At 37.8% G+C, this 22,953-nt stretch overlaps 2 protein-coding genes and 1 long non-coding RNA gene across 4 annotated transcripts in view; 2 read left to right on the plus strand and 1 right to left on the minus strand.

Annotated features, from left to right (window-relative positions):
* The window catches only part of LOC143370306 (uncharacterized), a 458,422-nt gene that overhangs the window by 415,642 nt on the left and 19,827 nt on the right, over positions 1 to 22,953 (plus strand). The window lies entirely within an intron of this gene.
* Positions 14 to 14,437, plus strand: LOC143370290 (uncharacterized). 2 transcript variants are annotated; one of them, XM_076815221.1, is made up of 5 exons: positions 14 to 235; positions 5,685 to 5,844; positions 7,439 to 7,563; positions 12,767 to 12,904; positions 13,603 to 14,437. In XM_076815221.1, exons 1-5 carry the CDS (start codon positions 178 to 180, stop codon positions 13,686 to 13,688), a joined length of 567 nt encoding a protein of 188 aa, XP_076671336.1. In that variant the 5' UTR covers positions 14 to 177; the 3' UTR covers positions 13,689 to 14,437. The 2 variants fall into 2 exon arrangements, with proteins under 2 accessions (XP_076671336.1, XP_076671348.1); XM_076815233.1 differs by having other exon boundaries at positions 18 to 235; positions 12,794 to 12,904.
* Positions 14,002 to 22,910, minus strand: Rich (guanine nucleotide exchange factor subunit Rich). Its single transcript, XM_076814791.1, has 16 exons — positions 22,227 to 22,910; positions 21,819 to 21,926; positions 21,592 to 21,747; positions 21,210 to 21,524; positions 21,053 to 21,144; positions 20,703 to 20,976; positions 20,473 to 20,625; positions 20,196 to 20,396; positions 19,762 to 20,125; positions 19,475 to 19,680; positions 19,058 to 19,399; positions 18,498 to 18,987; positions 18,108 to 18,405; positions 17,550 to 18,022; positions 17,095 to 17,455; positions 14,002 to 17,021 (listed from the first exon to the last, which is right to left on the minus strand). The coding sequence occupies exons 1-16, from the start codon at positions 22,359 to 22,361 to the stop codon at positions 16,694 to 16,696; spliced, it is 4,296 nt and encodes a 1,431-aa protein (XP_076670906.1). The 5' UTR covers positions 22,362 to 22,910; the 3' UTR covers positions 14,002 to 16,693.

Consider the following 22,953-nt stretch of genomic DNA (forward strand, 5'->3'; position numbering starts at 1 on the left):
ATTATTTTTAACAGTCAAGTTACAGCATTCCACTCACGTTAGGTGGTGGTGTTTAGACACTGAATTTGTTTATTCGCCGTATAAGTTGTTACCAGTCAAGTTATCCAGTGCGAACTTTCCACGCTCGTCTCTTCCCTAATACTCTAGCCCCGTGATTTAGTGTTGGAATCCCATAAAATGTCGCGTGTTGTCGCCTTGCTACTGTTTGTGTCCCTTAACGCGGGGTTATCCCACGGTAAGTATAAGATTTTAACCTGATCAAACCTCGTATCATATATAATAAAAGCTTGATCTTTAAAATTCGGTGTGCACGGTGATTCCAATCGCAAGGTTCCACTACCAAAACTTAAATACATCGTACTTTAATTCTTCTTAATACATCGGCATTGTTCGCCCAGGCGAAAATCCTTTCTCTTAATCCCACCTTGCACGCGTATAGCAAGTACTATAAGTACTTCTCCGAAACGATATTTATTTCAATTGCACTTCCTTTCGTGGAAAGTGTTCTTTCTGAAGGCGTTATAGGTATACGTCATTTGTTTCCGTTCGTTTACTTAGGCACATGTAAGCAACCCGTGGTCGTAATTACCTACCTATATTTTTGAATGTTTTGCTTTGCGTACCGCGTATGAGTCAGTGGTGTTCAACACAAGCTCCGCAGCTTATATATCTGTTGCCACTCTGCTCCGTTACATGGCACATGACTTATAGCTGGTGTTTCATTATGTACGTTCTGTGAAAATAAGATACGCCGTGCAGAAATGGACGAAGGTGTATGAGGGGTTCCCGTGGACAGCAATAGTATAGATTGATTGGTGGATTCCAAATACTGTACAAATATCAGATGTCGACTGTTAGTGATTGATGTAGTCGAACTGTAATTCCGGGATAAATCCTGAATCAAAAATTGGTATATGCTCTGGACAATTTTCGTTTGAATTTAAATCGTTGTTGCTTAGTGTTACTTGATCCTAGAATTGTATGTACAGTGAACCACCTGAGCCGTAACTTAAGCTGTATACTGAGGGTCATTTACAAAATTGTCGAGACACGCTGCGACCGATTCTTTATTCATTTATTTTATACCTTTTCTTATCTAGGTATCGAAAATTTCGAGTCACGAAAATGGTGCAAACTTTCAAATTCTCGAATCTCGATACATTCTTAGGTTTCGAGGTTTCGACGCTTCGAGAAACCCATCCCCAGTTTTTACAAATGTATATTGCTATATTTTGTTTAACTGTGGCCTTACGGTAAATAGAGATTTATGAAAAAAATTTGTTGTCTTCAGTTCTTAAAGCAAGACAATGCACGACCACTTACAAAGCAGAATCAGCAGTTCAAGTTTCGAGAGTTTCGAGTTTCGAGAATTTAAAAATTAGGTTCGAACCCACCACTAGTAAATGAAACCACACGACGCTCGCTATCGCATTTGGTGATGAATCGGGGTGCCTCGGTCCCCGTGTGCATTCGGCACATGGCCCAATCCTCGGCAGGCTTTTATCGCGATTCGCGAGCGACTTTGCGTATACGGTTACATTCCTGTGATCAAGATTTTGTCAAATAATTTTTACATAATTTCTTTTATTTAGAATTTCGAATTCAGAGTTCCAGCGAGAAAGAGATATTTATATATGTGATGAGATTCTATTTAATTAAAAAAAACATGATTACTAGTTATTAATATTTCATCCAATCTTTTAATGATTTTTTTTTATATGAGACACTGCCACTCGGAAAGATAGAATTATCTTTCGTTTCCACTGTACCAAGAATCGTTATCTCTTTCCTCTCTTCTATCATATTATTCATTTCCTCTTAGGCCCACGAGTTTCAAATATCATTCTGCATATATATATATTAACCCTTCATCAGTCTAATCGAGTCCCAAAAATTATAGTACACACTTTAAACATTGTAAAATATGGAACAGTCGCGTTTTAGTAAGTAACGAAATGACAATATGTAAACAAAATCGGAAAGGTGTAGATTCCTGAAAAAATGGGATTTTTTACTAAAACAATCATAACCTTTTTATTTTTCAATTAATTTTCGTACAGATCGTGGCTGACAGTAATAAGGTGTAGTCCTTTTAGAAAATATGTATACAATTTCTTAGTGTGCGTTTCAAAAAAGGTATTTATTTTCAAATTTGAAGATGGTCTATTGTGGAGTAAAAAAAGACGTTTAATTTAGAGAAATAACTTTTTATTATTATTATAATGATTCTTATTATTAAACGATTATTAGTATTATTAAGTCATTATTAGTATTATTTTTATTCATAAGAAAGTAATTTAACAATGAAAATAATTGAATCTAGTCTTCTCACGCGGATTCGACACAGATATACAGTTTGTGTTTGTTCGTACTCATTATACACACACATAACTTGGGGAAAAAAATATTGTCACAGCCATACAAGTTACATTCTATTGAAGTAAATTTCTTGCGAGAAATTAATCAGTACTGGTGGGTTCGAACCTAATTCGTTAGAGTAGAATAAAATTTGTTCATTTTTTCAATAAAATTTACGCGTTGGTCACATTTGGGGTCCGAACGACCCACCCCCGAAAAATATGTTTTTGTAACGGCTGCCACTCATCAACGGAAGTTCTGATTCAAAAACTGGCGGTCTCTACCGAAAGAGGAAACAACCTCTGCGTAAAATGTCGGGTCAATGTCATTTCAAAGCCAGGAACTTACCGGTATCAAGTTTCAAAGTTAAAAGGCGGGTTTATTTGACCCACAGTGACCGTGAAGGGTTAATTAAATAATATAATTACAGTATACCTGTTACTATTACTTGTATAACAGTTTCTGTTATAAAATTGATGTTGAAAATTACATGAATACTTCTGTTTCGGCAAAATCATCTCTCTCTCTCTCTCTCTCTCTCTATTTATCTCTAACTCTCTCTCTCTCTATCCATCTTTTTTTCTTTCTCTTTCTCTCTCTTTCACATCAGCCGCAAGAAAGCACGAACATTCTCTAGCAGCTGATTGATTTCATGTTTACTTTTCGCGATCATACATACATACTCTTCCACACAACACATACACTCACACACACACACATTCTCGCTCTCGTGACCGACCCGAGTGCTCGGTTATACAGGGTCAGCGTTTTATCCTGCAACCCGCGCTCGCGCGAACAGGTAAAATGGCAACAGCGCCTCACGGACGCATTCCACTACAACCGTGCACCGTCCCGGCGTTCGGAGAACTGCCAGCGACCGCTGGACAGCAGTGATGCCCGAGCTTCGAGAATTTTGCGATGGTCTCTTTCAAATTAACGTCGCAAAGAGCTATTCAGAAGTCCCCGGCCCGGGTTGAAAAATTCGGGGTCTTTTTCGAAAAACTTTTGAACTATAAAAGATATTGGAATGCAATTTGCGCCGAAAAATGTGAAAAAATTATTCCCTCTTAATGATGGATAATTTAACATATTTTAAATTTACTTAATTCTTTTTCTATCAATTTTTTAACCATAATTGTTGTAAAAAGTTTATGCAAACTGTTCATTTTATACTGTATTTAATGCTGCTTTTAAAATTCCTGGTGCTGATAAACAAAAGACCAGTCGTTTCTGTATCATTACTTTCAGAAATAGAGAAATTAAATTTTTATTCAATTATGTGTTAGTTCTCCAGACCTCAGAATCTATTGTTCTGGTTTTCTTTTTTATGATTTTATCTTTAATGCAGTGCATACCTAGATCAGACGTAAGGAGTAACTAATGGAACGTGTCTTTGATTGTAGCGGAGTTTGATTTTTTTTCTAGAATTTTTGTGTCTGAATGTTTTTACCTTTTAGCTACTCAACGCCCCACGCCTATACCGGCTTCTGTTATTGTTACTTTTACACGCAGGTGGCGACAAAATCTCTCCGTACAAGGGTATAGCGCCGCGGTTAACCCTGTCGTATCTAAAAAATTTTAAATTGAGGCGGGTACAAGATCAGTCGACATTATTTTCAAACCTCATTACAGTAATCTGGGGTGCGAGTGGTAAACCGATCATAAAAGCGAAGAGCGCGGGGCTCGATTACCTGGGCCGGGAAATTTCCAGTAGCTCTTTGCGACGTTAATTTGTAAGAGACCATCCTAAAATTTTCGAAGGTCAGGCATCACTGCTGTCCAGCGGTCGCTGGCAGCTCTGAGAACGCTGGGCCCGTGCATGGTTGTAGTGGAATGCGTCCTTGAGGCGCTGTTGCCATTTTACAAGTTCGCGCGAGCGCGGGTTGCAGGATAAAACAGTGACCCTGTACAGAGCAGTAGTCTCTCGTAACTTGACAACATTCGCACGAAACTGTTACGTCTCCATTTATTGTATCGTCTCAAACTCTACGTCTCAATAAACCGCACTATTCTCAACATTTTTCAGTTCTCTCTGTACAACCTCAAAGATGAAAAGATAAATGATTTACCAAGATTCAGATTTATTCCTACTAATTAGCATTCAGCCGATGTCCCTTTTCACGCCCGACTATGTTACACGAATTAACAAAAAATTATTTACCTACACGTTGCAAACCCTACTTTGCACGCAATATGAATCATAAGTGTATGAATTTCGCTTAATTAACTTTATATTCGACCGTCGTATCTTCGCTTGAATTAACGCGACACCACCGCTTGGTCAATCTGACTTCAATGTCGTTGAAATGTTAGGGCGGAAGCTGATGTTATCAATAGCGTCTATTGTGTCTATGTGATTAAGATACCGAACTGAAATTTTAAATGAAGCAAATCTGCGGATATATGTATTATATACATACGTGTAAGTCATACATCACAATATATACGCTCTAAAATCCACAATAACAGAAATTATAATATATCATCGAGTTGATAATCTTCGAATAAAATTTCAACAAATATTATTCCATTTGATATACTTTTTAACACAAGATTTCCAGAGGACCCAAATTCGAGTACATTCCTGAATTATTTATTCGAATAGGGAGTTACTGGAAGCACTATCTGAATTCTCGAGTAGTCCCTTACATTCGATAAAATTGTTTCTTCTGAGCTGAAATTTCGAGTGCTCGGTTACCTCTGCTCTGCCTTCTTTGACGCCTTGATGACGAATCAGACGGATGCTTATGCTATGTTCGACTTCGTCATCGTGCCAGCGCTGATATAATTTATAACAGCTATCGTATACATTTCTATCTGTGGCTGTATCCTAAACGAACTATATTCAGAACGAAATCATCTGACTGTAACGTCCGTCGCTGAATAGTGTAACTATAACTTCAATGTGAAGGTAACTTATCGAAGCTTTCTATCCAGATGCTTAGAGCGTCGACGATGAATCGAATCGTTGCGTCCATCTCTCTCTATTCATAATTTGAATACGCTCAGTGTACGCTGCGTGCGTGACTCCTCTAATCGCATTTCTGAATTATGGTCTCCGAACGCCTATGGGGGTTTTCCTCACACGCTGCATGTACGAATCAGTATTTCTAAGTCGGTGCCAGATTTACACAGTGCAAATGATGAGGCGTCGACTTAGAAATATTGAGTGTCGTAGATTAAATAAAGAAAAATTTATTTTTTACTTTTTGGTGCATTTATTTTTTTGAAGACGCTTTCAATTTTTGCAATTTTGTATTATTACTACATTCTTTAGACTGCGTTCTGAAACGAGTTATGTAAATGATTAAAAATCGTATTTACAGGAATGGAATGCACAATCGGACACAGCAACTTCTTAGAAAAGTTCATGAATTCGTGTCCAGGACTTACGGACCATTGGGATAAATCTTACTGCTGTTACGACTTCGAAAGGAGCAGTAACTACTGCTGCACTGCTGCGGAATTTGGACTGTCATCATCATGGTAACGAATTTTTTTATACATACAATTCTCGTTCGCGATAACGTAATTCGATTTTCATCGTTTAAGGGGTCGTTCCATTGTGACGCACTGGTAATGTACATAAAGAATGTGAGAATAAAAAAAAAGAAATTCATATTTTTTTAACGCTTGCTTGCCCCAAAATAAGGAGGTGTAATATGCGCTGTGAAAAAGATGTCTCGACTGCGTGGTCGACTTTGGTGGAACCATATATTTGGGGCGGTAAAATCAGGGAGGTTTGTAATCAGTATGACTGTCGCTATGTCCCAAACTGGAATCACACAGTTTCGTTGTTTTTCTCATCTTTTGCGTCGCAGAATGATTAAAAAATTTAGCTAATTTCGATAGTTCAACTTTGGACGTCCGCCAGTTTGTTAATTCTTCATCAATCTAATTAATCTTAGTCCCTGCCATAGCGACAGTCTTACTGATTACAAGACTTTTTGGTTCTTCTGTTTCGGACACACGTTTCCTCCAAAATCGAACACGCAGTCGAGGCGTATTTTATTTTACAACGCATATTGCACTTACTTATTTTGGCGCAAGCAAGCATTAAAAAATTATGAAGAAAATAATTTTGTATTCTCAAAGTGCGTATTAATAAATAGAAAAAACCGTCAATTTGGTAAACACATTCTTCTGGGGCAGAAAAAAGTTCCAATCAGCGGTACTTTACCAGGGAGTTACAGTGGAAAGACTCCTTAAATGTGCGGTAGACGCTGATCGTAAAATATTTATTAGTTCTCAAGTTTTCAGTAAGTATGCCTCATAAATAAATTGAGCGAGTAAACTCGGGGATATAACTTTAGTGTTTCCTTGTAAATAGAGCTCGATTGTTCGACGATGGCTAGTGAACATAAATTGCTTGCATCATTGCTTTCTCGTTAATAACTGCTAGTCGAATAAGAACGCGCTAGTCGATTACAGTCGATAATATACAGTTCAACAGTTACACGTGATACCGTTTATCACTCGAGCAATATACTACACTACACCTATATGATTTCGCAGTAATCAGTTCGCGACTGCATTTACTCAAGTACCGAGAGCCAGGGTATCACTTAAGATTAGAATTTAAAACTTCCTTTCACCTAGATTTTCTTTTTCTTTTCTATTTTAGCGTCACATAAGTTTCTTTAATAACAGATTAAACTAACTCTGAAGATCAATTTTGTTAATGAAACCACTGATAATAGGAATCATTCCCATTTAGAATATTCCAGATCACAAGTCCCATAAGAAAGTTATTTTTTAAGTACATCCAGCGGGTAAACAAAAAAATATATAAATTCGCGTGCATCGCGTAAGAAATGATGCCGCTTTATACGATAAAAATTGTGCATGGTATGAAAAGTAAATGAATGAGACCTTAACACCTTCATATACAAAATAATTGCACCTCTTCAAAATCCATTCTTTTTATCTCAGAAGATTCCTTGGTCCGTCCACAGATTTTCCAGGTAATTAAATCGATTTTATGAAATCCGCCCTGTACACTGAAATTTTATGAGTTTCGGCTCACGCGATCTCGTAAAATCGCAATTTAAAATTCTTAATTGAAATCACTGTGTTGCAGGATTATTCTGACAGGGTTCGTCACGGTCGCCGTCGTGGTTTCGCTGATAGTCTTTTGCATATCGTGTTTATGCTGCCGGTGCTGTCCATGGTATCGCAGGCGTCACCGAGGAACGGTTTATGGAAGTACGTATCTGAATTTGATGTTTAAGTTCTGAGAATATTACTTCATATCACTGGACGGCAATTTTAACGATAACCACCCCTTTAATTTAACCCCTTCTTCTCAGTGGCATAAAAATTGCTCCATTTTGTACAGAAACACTGCAATTCATATTTCAGAAGCAATTTTCAATTGCACGGACGCACAATGAACGAGTTTTTACGCCACTGAAATATCAATAGTAATATATCATGCCTCCCAAAGAGAAGCATTCATTGAAATCGATAACCCAGACCTTATATTTCTCCTTGTATAGCAACTACTCTTATAATTTATCTTACCGATGTCAATCACGTGTTCATATGATGGTGCATGTCTCAACTACATACCCGTCGTTTACCTTTTCAATTTTATATTTGCCATCAACTTATACAGACCAGTTTTTTTTTTAATTAACTCCATTTTTAAATTTCACGACAAAAATCGTGGGAAAGGAAATTTCATCCGTTGAGAAACGTTTAATTATTATTGTTATGGTTGCACATGGAAGGCGATAGCTAATTTCGTCGTGTAATTGTTTGTAGGACCAACCATGGCCTGATTCTATTTCATCACATCTTCCAATCTCCCGACATTGCTTTACACATATCTAATGTTTCCTGTACTTGTACGTTAGGGTACACGTATTTTTTACGCATTACTTTTCCTCTATATATGCATTCTTGCATGGAAGATTGTAGAATCTAATTCTATTGTAATCGTTTTACACTGTGCCGTTTACCATGCGCTAAACACAGAACAAGAATTGCAACGCACAAAATTTAATCCGCCGAAGATCAATGTCCGGAGAAAACAATTGCCCCAGCTACTTACTGAACGGCCAGTGTTTGATTTCTTTTAAAAGTATTCAACAAACACTGATGGCAGACACTTGCAATTAGAGCGCATCGTGCGGTATTAAAATGACTAGCCGTTTGCCTTCGATCCATTGCGCACTAATGAAAAACGTACGAACTTAATCGTGAAAAGGCTTTCAATATTTCGAACCCTCGAAATGATGAGTTTAGATGTAAGCAAAGGGGTAACAAACATTCCATTACGAACTTTTTTTTATATAAGTAAAATGTTTATATATTTTTATTTTTGCAAAAACGTGCAAACGTGCAGTGGTCAAGAGAAAACTGACAATCGGTATTTTTCAACTTGCATGTGAATAACGTTACTACTGGGCTCTGTAGTGCCCAGTGATTCGCATCACTGGTCCACCCCGACAGAAACTTCTCGTTCTATGCAGCCCGGAAATTAGTTCCCATCCCCCGTTTGTACAATTTTGATACTTTCGTTATTGCCCGCGCATCAGGCTTTCTTTTCACGACCACTGTACTTTTCTTAAAACTATCTCATTTCCTTCCATGAGTTCTATCAGGTAGCTAAGTCTGTACCTACATTTCTGAAGAACTCTGTACACATGCGCGTACCCACACACGCGTACACATGCATTTACGCGCAAATGTAAATGTAAGACGATCACTCGATAAAAAAGAAATCTATTTAAAGGCCGCATGTACAGAGTTCGTACATGTTCGTGAATCTGAGAATTCTATTTTTGTCTGAGCATCCGTAAAAGTAGGGCAGCTTGCTTCCATCCTCAGATTTATATACATATATAGTTTTGTATGCATTTTTACATCGACCATACACTGCGTACTGTATCGATAATACATTTACTTTGCGATCAATTATTTTCGCTCATGAGTCTACTAACGATATAACGCAATGACTATGAATTTATATTAAAAAAGAAAAATGTAAGCTTAAGGTAAATAACTATTAACGTTCACGTATAAATAAGGCGCTTCCTATTGTAACGTTTGTGTAATAAATAACGTTTTGATGTTCGAACACGAGCCAACACTTTATTCCCACTACTGCGATAAGAGTAATTCTGTGTTCTGTAGCTGCGTTGTTAATAACGCCTGTCTGCTCCCAGTGATTTGAAAATAAAGCGACACGTCGCGTCGCCCTGTAATAAAAAATATCACTGGGCTCCTTGAACCCCTCTTTACAAAGTGCTTGCAAAGTGACTCTTTTCTTTTTTATTCGGACGATACGGCTTTGCAAACGAGGACGCTTGAAACCAGCTGCCCACCAGAGAGATTTCTGTCTGTAGGTGTACCAAGCAGTAGTGAGGCTATTCACTGCGCATGCCCGAATAGGAGGATGCGCCATAGTGCGACCCTCTGGGTGTAGGGATGATTAGATTCGAGGTTTGGTGGATGTAGTGTCACGATATTATTCGGCAGCTCTCCACCATGGATTTTTTTGTTTATCACTCCCTCCTTCTAAGGGTGCGAATCCACGATGAGATTGCACATGGGACTTTTCTATCATGAGACAAAAATCTCAGCAAAGCTAAATGTAAATCATGGAAACCGTCGCGAGAGATAAGGTTTTTTCAAAATATATCATGAGGCTTGTCTCGTGAGAGTTTAAGTATGCAAAATAATTGAAAAAAAAATATTGAAATAATTGTCTCATGAGATTAAAGTCTCATGTGAGACACGATATTGTTCTCTCGACGTGGATTTGCACCTTTACTCCTAAAGCTTTCACTATTGCTTAACACTAGAACTACGGTTTCGGATATTTTTTCTTTGAATTATTAACAATGGTATAAATGTAGGGATTTATGATGACTTTTAATAAGATGCAACAACGACTATATTTCTCTATTTGTTTCTTTTCAAATGTTTCAATTATTAATTATTATCATTTCGACGGGTCATTAAAAGGAGTTATAAAATGAGTTTTTGACTGCAAAATATAGTTCAATATTATTTATACAAAGATTCGACGCTATTTATCACAAAAATTTTTATTTTCATTTGAAAAATATATTCTTGTTCTTATACTGCAAAATGGTACAATAAATGATGCTATTGCATCACACTTTCTTCCGAAATGTCGAAACAAGTGTATTTAATTATAATATACTTTGCGCTCTTACACAGTGGCGGATTTAAGGAAAAAGGCCCAGGTGGCAAACGTTTTGGGACACCCTGTATACATAACAGAATTATTAATAAATTTACTTGCGTGTGGTATGAAAATTATAGGAAACAAAGAAAAATATAGTTTTGGATAAAATCATAATTTTTGTAGCGAGATGGGGACCTGGGGACGAACTTCTGGGCAGGGGCCCAAGCGGCACTGCTCTTACACCTTTATTATCGTTTAACATCTTTTGCTGATCATTTAGAAGTTTATATCTACGAGTAAACGAAAATCATTTCAATTTGAATGAACACGACAAGAAGATATTTTTCAAGTCGTTTAACTATTTTTGAAAGATACATTTTGTAGAGAGGGTTGCACGGATTTGTATTTCTTATCACCGGATATTGTCCTGTCTTAGCTTTGAAGATATCCGCAGTCAAATACGTTGAAGCTTCTCCTTGCTTCCCTTCAATGTTATTTGAATCATGCGCTTGGTGTTTCAATAGGAATACAGGGCGTTTAGTGTTCGGTGGTACAAGCGGAAGAGTGGTGATTCTACGTGAAGAAATAAATAAAAAATATAGAATAAAAGTTTGTCAGAACTGGCTTCGTTTTCGAGAAAATTAACTTTGAATTTGGGGCACCCTGAGGTAGGGGAGAAACGTACCCTTCACCTCAGCGTGAAATCCAAAGTTGATTTCCTCGACAACTGACTAAGCGAGTTATGACAATTTTTTTCCATATATTTCACTTACTTTCTTACCTAAAATCGCCACCCTTACGCTTGTACCAAAGATGGGCAAAAAATTATTTTAAATAAAAAATTGATTTCGAATAAAAGACACAAATTTTATTCAAGACTCGTCGAATAAAAATATTCTGGGTAATTTTTATTCGAAGCGCCTCAAATCACTTTTTTATTCGACGGAATTCATTCGACGGCAACGCATGATTTTTTTATTCGACGGGAATTCATTTAAAAGCTTCGAATGATTTTCTCAGGTTCAGTCGTACTTTGATTCGAAAGTTATTCGAAGTTTGAATAACTTTCGGCGAGCCTCGCGAGCCTTTGATCGAAGCCGCCGGCTTCCCTAGCCGAGCGACATTTTATCGTTCACCCTTATAGACTGCAGCGCGGAGTTGCTCGGCGATGTGTCATCGATTATACAGAAACGGAGTTTCTTTATTCTTCGTCGTAACAATATGAAAGTGGCACCAATGGATTCCTTGCATTCTCCCGATTAAATTCACAAAAAAAATATTTAAATCGGACTACTTTTAACGAAACGGGCTTTCAATCCTGCAAATTAATTTGATGGCTAATATCGTTAATTATAGTTCAAATTATGTCGGATTTGGTATCATTTTCGTCGAGAAAACACAAGGAGACGATTGATGTCGCTTTTGTGCAGATTCGATGAAGAATCTGATTTCATATTTTTCCGTTCTTAATGGCTAGTGCTATCCCTGTCTTTTGTGGCCCCGTGGTTCTCGGCTGTCGAGCGCCGGTGTGTTATCTCGCAGCGAGAAAGCAAAACAGTGGGGTGAGTAGGTATTTCCTGGTAATCCGAGCCCAAAGGTTTTTCGACAATGTATTCATTCTGATGCTTTCGACGAGGTCCCTCGTTGCGCGTCGACTCATTAAAATCGACCCTTTCAAGTGTGTTTTGCAATGTGCATTGCATATGTTTAACCGTGACATAGCGGAGGGCGCGTCTCGCTTACCTGCAACGGGGCATTGAAAGCCCGTTTCGTTAAAAGTTGTCGGATTTAAATAATTTTTTTGTCAATTTAATCGGGAGAATGCAAGGAATCCATTGGTGTCAGTTTCACAATGATACGACCAAAAATAAAGAAATTCCCTTTCTGTATAATCGATGACACATCGCCGAGCAACTCCGCGCTGTAGTTTGTAAGGGGGAACGATACAATGTCGCTCGGCTCGGGAAGCAAGCGGCTTGGATCAAAGGCTCTCGAGGCTCTCGAGGCTCGCTCAAATGTATTTCAACTTCGAATAACTTTCGAATGAAAATACTTACGACTGAACCTGAGAAAATCATTCGAATAAAAATAACCCAAATTATTTTTATTCGACGACTAAGAAAAGTAAAGACTCTTTTATTTGATACGTTATTTAAATAACTTTTTATTTAAATAATGCCCATCTCTGGTTTGTGCCACCGGATACGAAACACCCTGTATGAAATATCAAAAATTTGAAGTGTCAAGATCGCTTTCTGGAAATATCTGTTCCAGGAGTACAGGGACCTAGGGTCGTACATGTAATTCAATCGTCAGTGGACGTTCCACGACCAACCCCGTTTTATACGAACGCTTCGAATGCTACGAATGCTACGAATTCAACAGGTGATTATCACGTGCATCCAAGAAATCAGCACGATTATTTAACGAAACATTTATTTTCGAGCTACGATACCGCCGTATGTAAATATTTTGACAATCCTTGCCACTGTAGAAAAAAGTGGAAAAATAGGATAAGTTCTCGAGGAAATCAAGTAAACGTGTCTCTTTATAATTCATTCTGTTAAATTTTACTTCCATTTTGCAAATATTAACGAATTTTATCGAATTATGATGATAAGGCATTACTGAAAATTATAGGCAACAATTTTCACTCAGTCATCAATATCTAAATAAGGGTGCGCCTTAAAATTAGAATTGAGAAATAATAGAAAAGAGAATTGCAGAGAATAATGACAAGTTTTCCAACTTAAAAGACAAAATTCATAAAGACAAAAGTAATGAATAAAATCAATTAAAACTGCTATAAAATCAGTCGATTCTTAAGTAATCAAATAAATAAACTGTGAAAAATTTGTTACATCATTTTCGATCAGAAATTTGATTTTCTCGAGGAACAGAGCTTCGCGAAAAAATTCCACTTCACTTTATTTTATTTATCTTATTTTTCATCGTTACTATTGTTCAATGTAATTATTCCCCTACTCCCACTGTTTGCGTTTTCATTAATTTCGATGAATAATTACGCATTCAAGAATTGTTTCGATGATCGGAGTAACTACAAGTAAATTTACCTCTTTCAGGAATAGTGCAACCACCGCCATACACAGCAGTGTCGAATGAAATGTATCCGAAACAGGCACCGCATAATCCGGACTACTACGTTTAATCGAGTGAACGTTAATGTCGATCGAATTTATTGTTCGAAGGTTTCGGTGCAATTGTACTTTCATCCAGCCCTGGTGATCGTAATATCATTTCTCTCAACCGTAAGTTGGTCGGTCATGATCAAATCGTATTCCGTTATAGGAAATTTAAAAGCGCGGCGAAACTCGCGTGTGCGCAACAGGTACATATCTCACACGAGACGACGAGCGACGCTCGCTAAGAGCACAATTTTATTCAAATCATCATGGCACAGTACCGACGAAATATTATTTCTCCCTGCCAAACAACTTTGCTCATTCAAGAATAGACTTTCCTTACTATAGTTTTCATCGAGCGAGTGCTTTGTGTCCTTGTGATTCCACTATAAAATGTGTTCAGATAAATTTTCCGAGTTATCGATATTTTATCCACTTTTGTATTTCATCTCGAATTGAGATTATCAATTAAGTAAAATCAAAATCCCTTTTATAAGGCCAACGATATATTGTAATTAGACAAGGAAGAAGTAACGTACCTGAAACAGCCAATTTACTAAAAATCGGTATTGAATTACTATCAGCGTCGCATGTATTATCAAAGCACAAGAATTTTTTGAAAACTTACAAACTTCGACAAGCTAATGTGAGATAAAAAATAAGATTACTGTATTTGTACTAGAGTTGTCCAAAAAGTTCCTAATATTGTTTTTGTAATATGGTAACTGTGAATATACTGTAATGTTTAATCTTTTAAATTTGCCATCGAACTTAAGCATAGGCTTCCTTTTATTTCCCGCATTCTGTTGTATAAATATTAAGTGACGTACGCCAAAATGTATTATGTAAGTACATACATGCATGATATTGTTATACAATATATATAACGGAAAGGAAATTATAAAAAAAACATTATTATGTTATAAGAAGAAGCATTTTCAATTATTTTGCATGTAAGATCATCCATCTTCTTTATACAACTTCAATTTATATTTCATGAAGAATTCAAAGTTAGAAAATTAAAAGTAAATACCACCATAACTTATGAGAAAATATATATTTCTGAATATATGTTACAATATATATATACATATATATATTATAAACAGTTTATTAGTAATGTTTCACAGTTCTCTCTATGAGTTAATTAGTATTATTGTAATACAAGACCACAGCGAATGTCGAACGCTAGATTTGTTGAAATTGAATCTATGATTAAATAACTAGTTGAAAGGAGGTTGTACATTTCGTTCAATTAACTGAGCATATTCAGTGCTACGTATAAAAAGGGACATGCTACATAATTTCTTGGAAACCCAGAAACTGTGAAACAATGGATCTATAATTATCACTACTTAGGCATTAGTTTCTTTTATTGATAAACCATTCTTCCAATTAATATGATTAGATTTACGTTAATCTGGCATAAATACTTATAAATAATTTTGATTATTGTTTTTGACTGGCAATAATGAGCTAACATCTTCGTTCGATATTTATACCTAAAAATTATTTATATTTAATGTTTCGAACATTTTTGCTGCGACGACATCAGAAGATTACATGTCAGTAAACATAATTAAAAGAGTTATCAAATCCAAAAGATACCGTTTGTATAGAATATAAAATAAATATTTTCATCTCCTTATAAATAGAGCATTCAATAACATCTCTTGTGTAGATTTCTATTTTTTATTGCTTAACAAAATTTATTGTTAATGTACTTGAGAAAATTTAATACCACACTTTCATTGACATTGATACGTTATCTAGTTTGTTACAAATCACTTCGTTAGCACTTTAGCTTGCAAATTAGATATTAAAATGTATTGCTTTTAAAATTTCTTATGCAAAATAAATGCATTACTATTTCTCGTTACAGAATTTATTTTATGAGTATTAACGTTCCGTGTAAGTAAAGCGATTCTTACGTGTTGCGAACAACTAACAAAATATATTACGTAATTTGTAATTCTCTATGAATAGAAGTAGCAGTTGTTCACTCATTTACAAATCTATATTATACAAATTACTATTCACCAACGTTACCTTCTACATCATTTGATACAGCAGTTCTTAATACAAAAACCAATATCTACAGCAATATCAATTATAAAGTTATTGACATTAGGTTCGCGTAGTAATTCCTTTTCCATTTGATTATATAAAATTCACTGTTTCTTGTCTTTCAAAAGAATCTGGATTGTAGGACGGTCGTTTCATTTAATTCGCTATTGCACAAACCGAACTATGCTTTTGTCAACGTCAACTTTTATACTACGATTCTTTTTCAAATAATTAAGGTATTTTGAAATAGACGACAATTCGTGCAAACTATTTCTTCGCAATGCACTCGCAATTCAGTCAATGTAATATTGTAATATATAAAATATTAGAATCTACTGTTTCCATTCCTTTCGTAATCAAATCTACAATGTACCAACACCAATTGCACTCATATCAGTAGTATTCATCACTTTTTGTTATATATTGTCTACAAAGAAAGGAAGAGATAGTATCAGTCGTTTTTTTATAGTTCCTTCAAACTCTATTATTCTTTTCCTAAGTATTTCAAGAACGGATCTAAAAATATGTTCACAGGACCTTTCCTATCACTTCACTAACGTATTTACATGTATGGGAACACTTGAAAAATGACGATTATCCATTTCATAACATTTGTCTCTACCGTGTTAAAAATTTCGAGGATATTATCGTGTACGTAGTTATCGTACAATATTCAACCAACATACTCTACTTACGTCACGATGAAAAATTATTAGATTTCCATTTGTATTACTCGTGTAATGCACTTTTTACGTTCGGAGTCCAATGCTAATTAAATCTATCTCATACTATTTTAAGGAAAACCTTAGTACCGAACGGTGGTCTGACGTATTTCATACCAAACAGAGTGTATTAAAACCAGTTTCATAGAAAGCTGAAAACTTCTGGGGAAACTTCCGTGTCTACTTACTAATACTAGAACCTACGGTACAGTACCTGTGAGTTCTGAGAAGACAGCATTGCTTTAAGAGATTACACACGCAGACTGCGAAGAAGCGTTTTCCGCGCCATTGAGATTACTATAATTATTTCGGAAAGCTGCTTCTTCGACGTTCATCGATAATTCGTGGGATCGTTCTTCCTCTAACGGGGCAGTCGTTGAAGCATGACTGATGGACGAGTGACGAGACCGAGACAGGTTTCCTCGTTGATTACTGCCAGCTGATGGGGCTGGGCTAGGAGAGGGGCTCTCAGGTATCTGTTCCTGCTCTTGTTGTTGCTTAGTTATCACAAGTCTGTTCAACAGCGAAATCTGACCCTGGATGCCTGACATAAATGGCCTGTACCCCAAACTGAAATGCAGAGAATTCATTCATTTCGGGTTTACGTTACCTTAAAACAAAACATCATCCATAAGACACCCACCATTCGGATTGGGACCATCTGGTCAACGTGAAAAGGCCATCTCTTAAATTAATTACAGAATCGAAAGTTTGATTAGGGGCGTGCGCTGTCCTGATGGTCCTGGCCATAGCAGGCGCGTCGCGTAAGACAGTTGCTAGTACCGCGGCCCATCCTAAGCAACCGCCTTCGAGAAATAATTGTAACAGATATCTAAGTTGTACTTCAGCTCGACTGATCGGCGCGCAAGGCGAAGCATTGTGGACCTCTGTTTGCTCTACCGGTTCGGGCGATACCCAACACACTGTACCAACTCCGGTCCCAACTATGGACTCGGTATCGTCCCTCCAAATGGTACTACTATCGCTAAGAACGCTATTAGCATCTAGAAATGTAGATACGAGACGTATACTTTCTCCATATAAATTCATATAACATATATGATATTATTTTAACATATAATTAGGAGGAATAAGTACCGTGCAACATGTTCGCTGTTAACTTAGTTTCAGCAACAGGGAACTGGGTTTCCAAGCTTGCAACAGGGGAAACCAATGTAGTGTAAGGTGGCCGACCACTTGGCAAGCTGGTATAACCACTATCAGGCAAGTCAACCGCGAAGCTTGAATTCAATGGCTCATCTTCTGGACTTTCCAAACTGACCGATCTTATGGATCGTAGGGACGTGAGGCTGGATCTTCTGAATTTTTGTAAAATCGGAAGTGATAGCACAGGGTAAGCAAATGCAAAATCTTCGTGCACCGCTTTCAGTGCTGTAACATAATCATCGATCTTCGCTGCTCTATCACGCTCCCTGCCGAACCACGTGACCAGATGAAAATCCAATCGTGCAGCAAATCTGCCTAAATCTGCGAGTCGCTTCGCTGATAGTAACCGGCGAGCATGGCGCTGTAATATTACATCGATGAAGAATTCTTCAGCTGAGCCCTCTCTGAAAGACAGTTTTAATATGATTATTTTAGCAGCTCCAATTAGCGAGCACGCTGAAACAGGATACGCAAATAACCAGAGCTTACTTGTTATCAGACTTATCGACTTTGGAGATGGTGCTCGTGGGCACCGACTTCTTTCGTCTCATAACTACGTTTCTAGTTTTTTCTAGCATCGAGGAAGGAGCTATATCTTTGGCTACCGTTTCGGATTGTACTTTAGGAGTCACCGTGGTGCTGTAACTTCGACTTCTCGAAACCTGCATAGTACCTAATACTAAAGATAAATCATCTTCGTGGGGTGAAAGTGGCGGTGTTTGAGGAGGTCCTCCTAATTTTGATGTTCCACCCCATGATGTGCGCGGCGATTCGACATCATTTGGATCTGATGAAACCGAAAACGTACACGTGAAATTGGAGTCTAATAAACCAGCTACATTTTTGCTACATTTATTTAATGAGCCTTTCATGCCGTACCGATCGCTCTCAGAAAACGGACGAGGTCTTTTGAAAGTTCCCATCTTCCCTGCTCGAGAGCAGCATCTAATAATAACGTAGCGTGTTGTCGACTGACCGTAGATGGTTCTAAGTTCTGTAAAATTATTAAGTAACTGGCAGCGGTATCGAGCTGCTGGCGTTGCAAGCAATCCTGCAATAGTTTCTTCGGTGGTCCAGCGACGGAGAATAAATAAGGCCAGAGTGCTATTTCAGTCTTTCTAGCGCACTGCACCACTGCCCTGGCCCACACTCCTGGAAATTCCCGGATGAATTCTACCACAGAAGGCAGCTGAGCATCTGGGATCGGATCTTTGCTAGTCGCTTCTTCTTCTAGTACCTCGTGGAGCAGGAGCTCCAACGAATGCGGGAAGTATGGCAGTGCGGAACACGAGCGAGCGATCTCCCAGGCGTGATATCCCAAATTGCGGTGAATCAATTGCCGTAATATTTGATGAAGATAAACTTGGCTCTAAAATTCACATCGTGTGTAATGATTTCGAATCAGCCGACGGAAGATATACTAATGATATTATATTTACTGTAAGCTCCAATAAACAGAATGGCAATGAAAATGGAGAATTGGTATCCGAAGTGAAAAGTACTGTATCATTCTCGGCTCCCAGCATAATAGCGTCCTCGAACAGTATAGCCAAGGGGTAGATACGTAAATGGAAAGGTAGCATTATCCTTTTGCTCATAAATGTATGCGCCTTTTCTTGATGATTCCTGGGGAACAATGGAAGCCAGACGCGCATGCCATGAGCCCCGCAAAATAACCACAGAGCTTCTGTTAAGTGTGGCTTGTCCCTTCTCGATCTCCATGGTACCCAAACGTTTTCCACGTAAGAAGCTAATACTGTTGGAGCACTACACGTAAACAGCTGTAACGTTTATTATATATGAATAGTAGAAACAAATTGACGACCAGGTTCATCATAAATACAGCCTTCACGTACAACTTCTGGATTATCAGTACAATGTTCTCGTTGAACCATAAGAAGGCGTCCAGACACATTTAACAAGAGACTCTCGGGATGCGGATGACTTCCAGCCGTTTCTGCCCGTATAGTAGTCAAAGTGGCACTTACAACACAAGCAGGATGAACACAAAGACCGCTAATATCTACGGTCTGTAATCTCGTTAATTCTATACCCCCGGCATCTGAAACATCGATACTTAAAGCATGCGTTCGTCGCGTCCAGTTCATTAATTTCTTACAGTAAGTGTCGTTCTGTTAATTACCATTATTGCTTTCCAGTACCATATCATAAATGCTTATTTGCGCATTGGCACAAAACGTTAAGAGTCTGTCCTTTAGCGTATTGAGCAATAACACCTGCGATGGCATTCTGACGGTTCTAACGTGATTATTATCTAAGCGTGTGTCACGTGGATATATCCTAACTTCATCTTTATCTTCTAATATTGAATAACTACTGGCTATTAAGAAACCTCGATGCCATAATAATCCTCCAGTGACAATGAAATCACGCTCCTGAGTCTCATTACCAAACAGTTTCCATTTACGCGTAGGTAACGAATAATGTGCTAACCCTGTCCGTCCAGCTACAGCGATGCTTATTCCTTCGTTATCAATAGCAGTGTACTGAAACATAATCGTTTTTATTACTATACTCCTGCAGAGTTTCAATTACATAGCATATAAGCCTACGTACTCTTATCGGCCAATTGGAACCGCTATACGCAGTAGGGATAGGAACCACTAGCCATTGCTTGCAACCCGCAAATGTTTGCGTTATAGAATCATTAGGAATTTCGCTACTAATGTGAAAACTCGAAGTATTCGTAGAAACTCCACCGCCAAGATTTAAATACAATCTATCTTCGCCTTGTAAATACAGATGCCCATGATGACCCTGTAGAGGAAATCCCTGATAACAGCAAATATCCTTAGTAAAAGAAATTTAATTAAATGGAAGTTTTTGATATTACCATACAGGGATTGATCGTCAAAGGACTTTTTACAAAATCTAACTGTATCAAAGAACGCCTTAAATTAGTTGCTTCAGTTTCGTTTTCCTCGGTCAACGAAGGATCTGGAGATTCTCTTAACATCCAAAGTTGATAACCCTCCGCAGACCATTCCTGTTATATGCAAGGGATGTGTCTAAATAACGAAATAACATTTAACACAGATAGGCGATGTCGATGAATTTACCAACCATTGTATGGATGTGTAAAGGATTATCGTGAGTCAAGTCCACTCTTAGACCGTAATCCCATTTTAAACTACACAGTAGAAGAGCACCGAATGTACTCCATACTGCTAGGCCACCACCCTCCCAAGCTAGCGCAATGGCACAGCTGTCCGGAGTCCACCTTAAACATCTCACGCGACCTGGCTTTCCCGGATAGTCTTTCGAGGATAAGCTTAAGACATGCGACATTTCCAGACTCCCTGTTGTTTCATCGACATAATATACTACACCTTCGGAACTAATAACAAAAGCACAATGAGTATTAGTAGAAACACACGTTCCAGACTTATATGAAAAAAACTGGAATGGCATACTTTTGTCTTCCAATCGCGATAAGTCGATACTTATGGTTTACAGCCGCACAAGTAGCATCGTCAATGTCTCTGGCCCAGATTCCTTGAACTTGCTAAAAAGACATAGTACCTAAATAGAATTCTTGCTTAACATATATTCAGAAAGCTATTGACATACATTAGGATCAAATTTCAGCGACTGCGCTGTGAGAAATGCTGCTTTGCCAGAGTTAAGAACGATCGCGAATCCACCGACCAAAGGGGAGTATTCAATATCGGTCACGTGTACATTCTTCTCCGTGAGTGGCACAGCTACGGTGGATATTTGTTGATCGACGCTGAATGGTATTCTCCTTAAATCGAGAGAATAATCTCTATTCACTGTACCGTCCCATTTGTGACGTATTATATGACTGGTCTTCGTAGCAACCATAAGCTCGTCGCGTATACAAACTAAAGAACTGATTCCGCCATCTATCCACGCCGACTTTTCCTGCGAGCAATACAGATTTCTAATCGTGGTAAATAGTTAGCATAAAAAATGTTGTACATTCGCTTACAAATGTCAGGACTAAGGAAGGTATAACTTCTTTGATAAAAAGTTCAGCACTGTCCCTTTTCAAGCTGGTAACTGGAGAATCTCTTTGCTCGTAAAGACCTCTCCCTTCTGGACTAGTATCTGACAACCGATAAAATAAAAGGTAGCTATCCGATGTCTGAAACAATTTAAATGAAAGTAACGCTCTGTCTCGCAACATAAAATAATTTATCATACAAGTTTTCATACCGCGATGACCATCATACTTGAATCTGGCCTCCATTGCACCAATATATTCTCCCCGTGTTTCCTTAAAGAATCTGCGGTCCTTCTGATAAATACAATGGGAACGCATGGCTGCAAGGAAAGTAAATCATACAGTAAATTTTATTTTATCACATAGTAAAATTTTTTGCAGTATCGTGCGCAGGTAAGATGTGTGCATGTATGAAAACTGTTCATATATAAGATGTGAACTACAGAACGATGAGAAAGAGAATTATGATAGAAAAATACAATATAAATAGAGTAAGAGTGATAACCAAATGGAATTTTTATTCGTTTGATTTTGTAGCATGTTAAATGCCTCAAAGAGTGGTGATTCTACTTTGCAATGTATTAACCGTGAAATTATGATATCGCGTTTGTAACACGTGCCTTGCAATACCAAATGGTGAGGACATCCGTCGTCAAGACAGCAAAAAGTATCTTGTCCCTGTTGCAGACCACCGCCGTTATCTTCTCCGGTTCTGTTGTGTTCAGAACCCGTGGCCATCCGATAGGGAAAAACATGATTCCTCTTTAAGACTATCCCCCTTTTGCGTTCACATCCCTGTTATGTTTAATCTGTTTCCATGTTTCACCCCTTGCACCGTGGAATCTGACAAGTAAACATATCCTAACCTCACCATTTTACGCTGCCCGTAAATACTAGGTTAAATCGTGTGACACGAAACGAAGCGGAGTCCAGTGGAGTCCTTCCAAGTCCACGTAGCACGAAGGCGAAGGCACGGGGATAGTAGCGTTCGCGCTACTTATCTAATTCGCGATCGTTTCACACCGTCATGCGTAACCTTTAACATTTTCCCATTGGTACACGCGACTCCGGAACATTTATTTTATATACAGAAATTGAACTGAATATGGAAAACTATATAAAAAAGAAATAAATGTAATCCAACTATGAGACTATGTTATAGCGATATCGCTGTTTATAACTGTATACACCGCAGCTCGCGTTCCTGCTTTCATTAAACGCTTATCGTCAGCAATTTATTTTAATTCGCGTTAGAACGAGGAAATTTAGCTTTTATCGTTGAGACGTAGAAATTGCTTGTTTAAAACATGGACAAATGATAGTAAGGTGATAATATACAACAGTAAT

This window comes from Andrena cerasifolii, chromosome 1, assembly GCF_050908995.1.
Source record: "Andrena cerasifolii isolate SP2316 chromosome 1, iyAndCera1_principal, whole genome shotgun sequence".
NCBI lineage: Eukaryota > Metazoa > Arthropoda > Insecta > Hymenoptera > Andrenidae > Andrena > Andrena cerasifolii.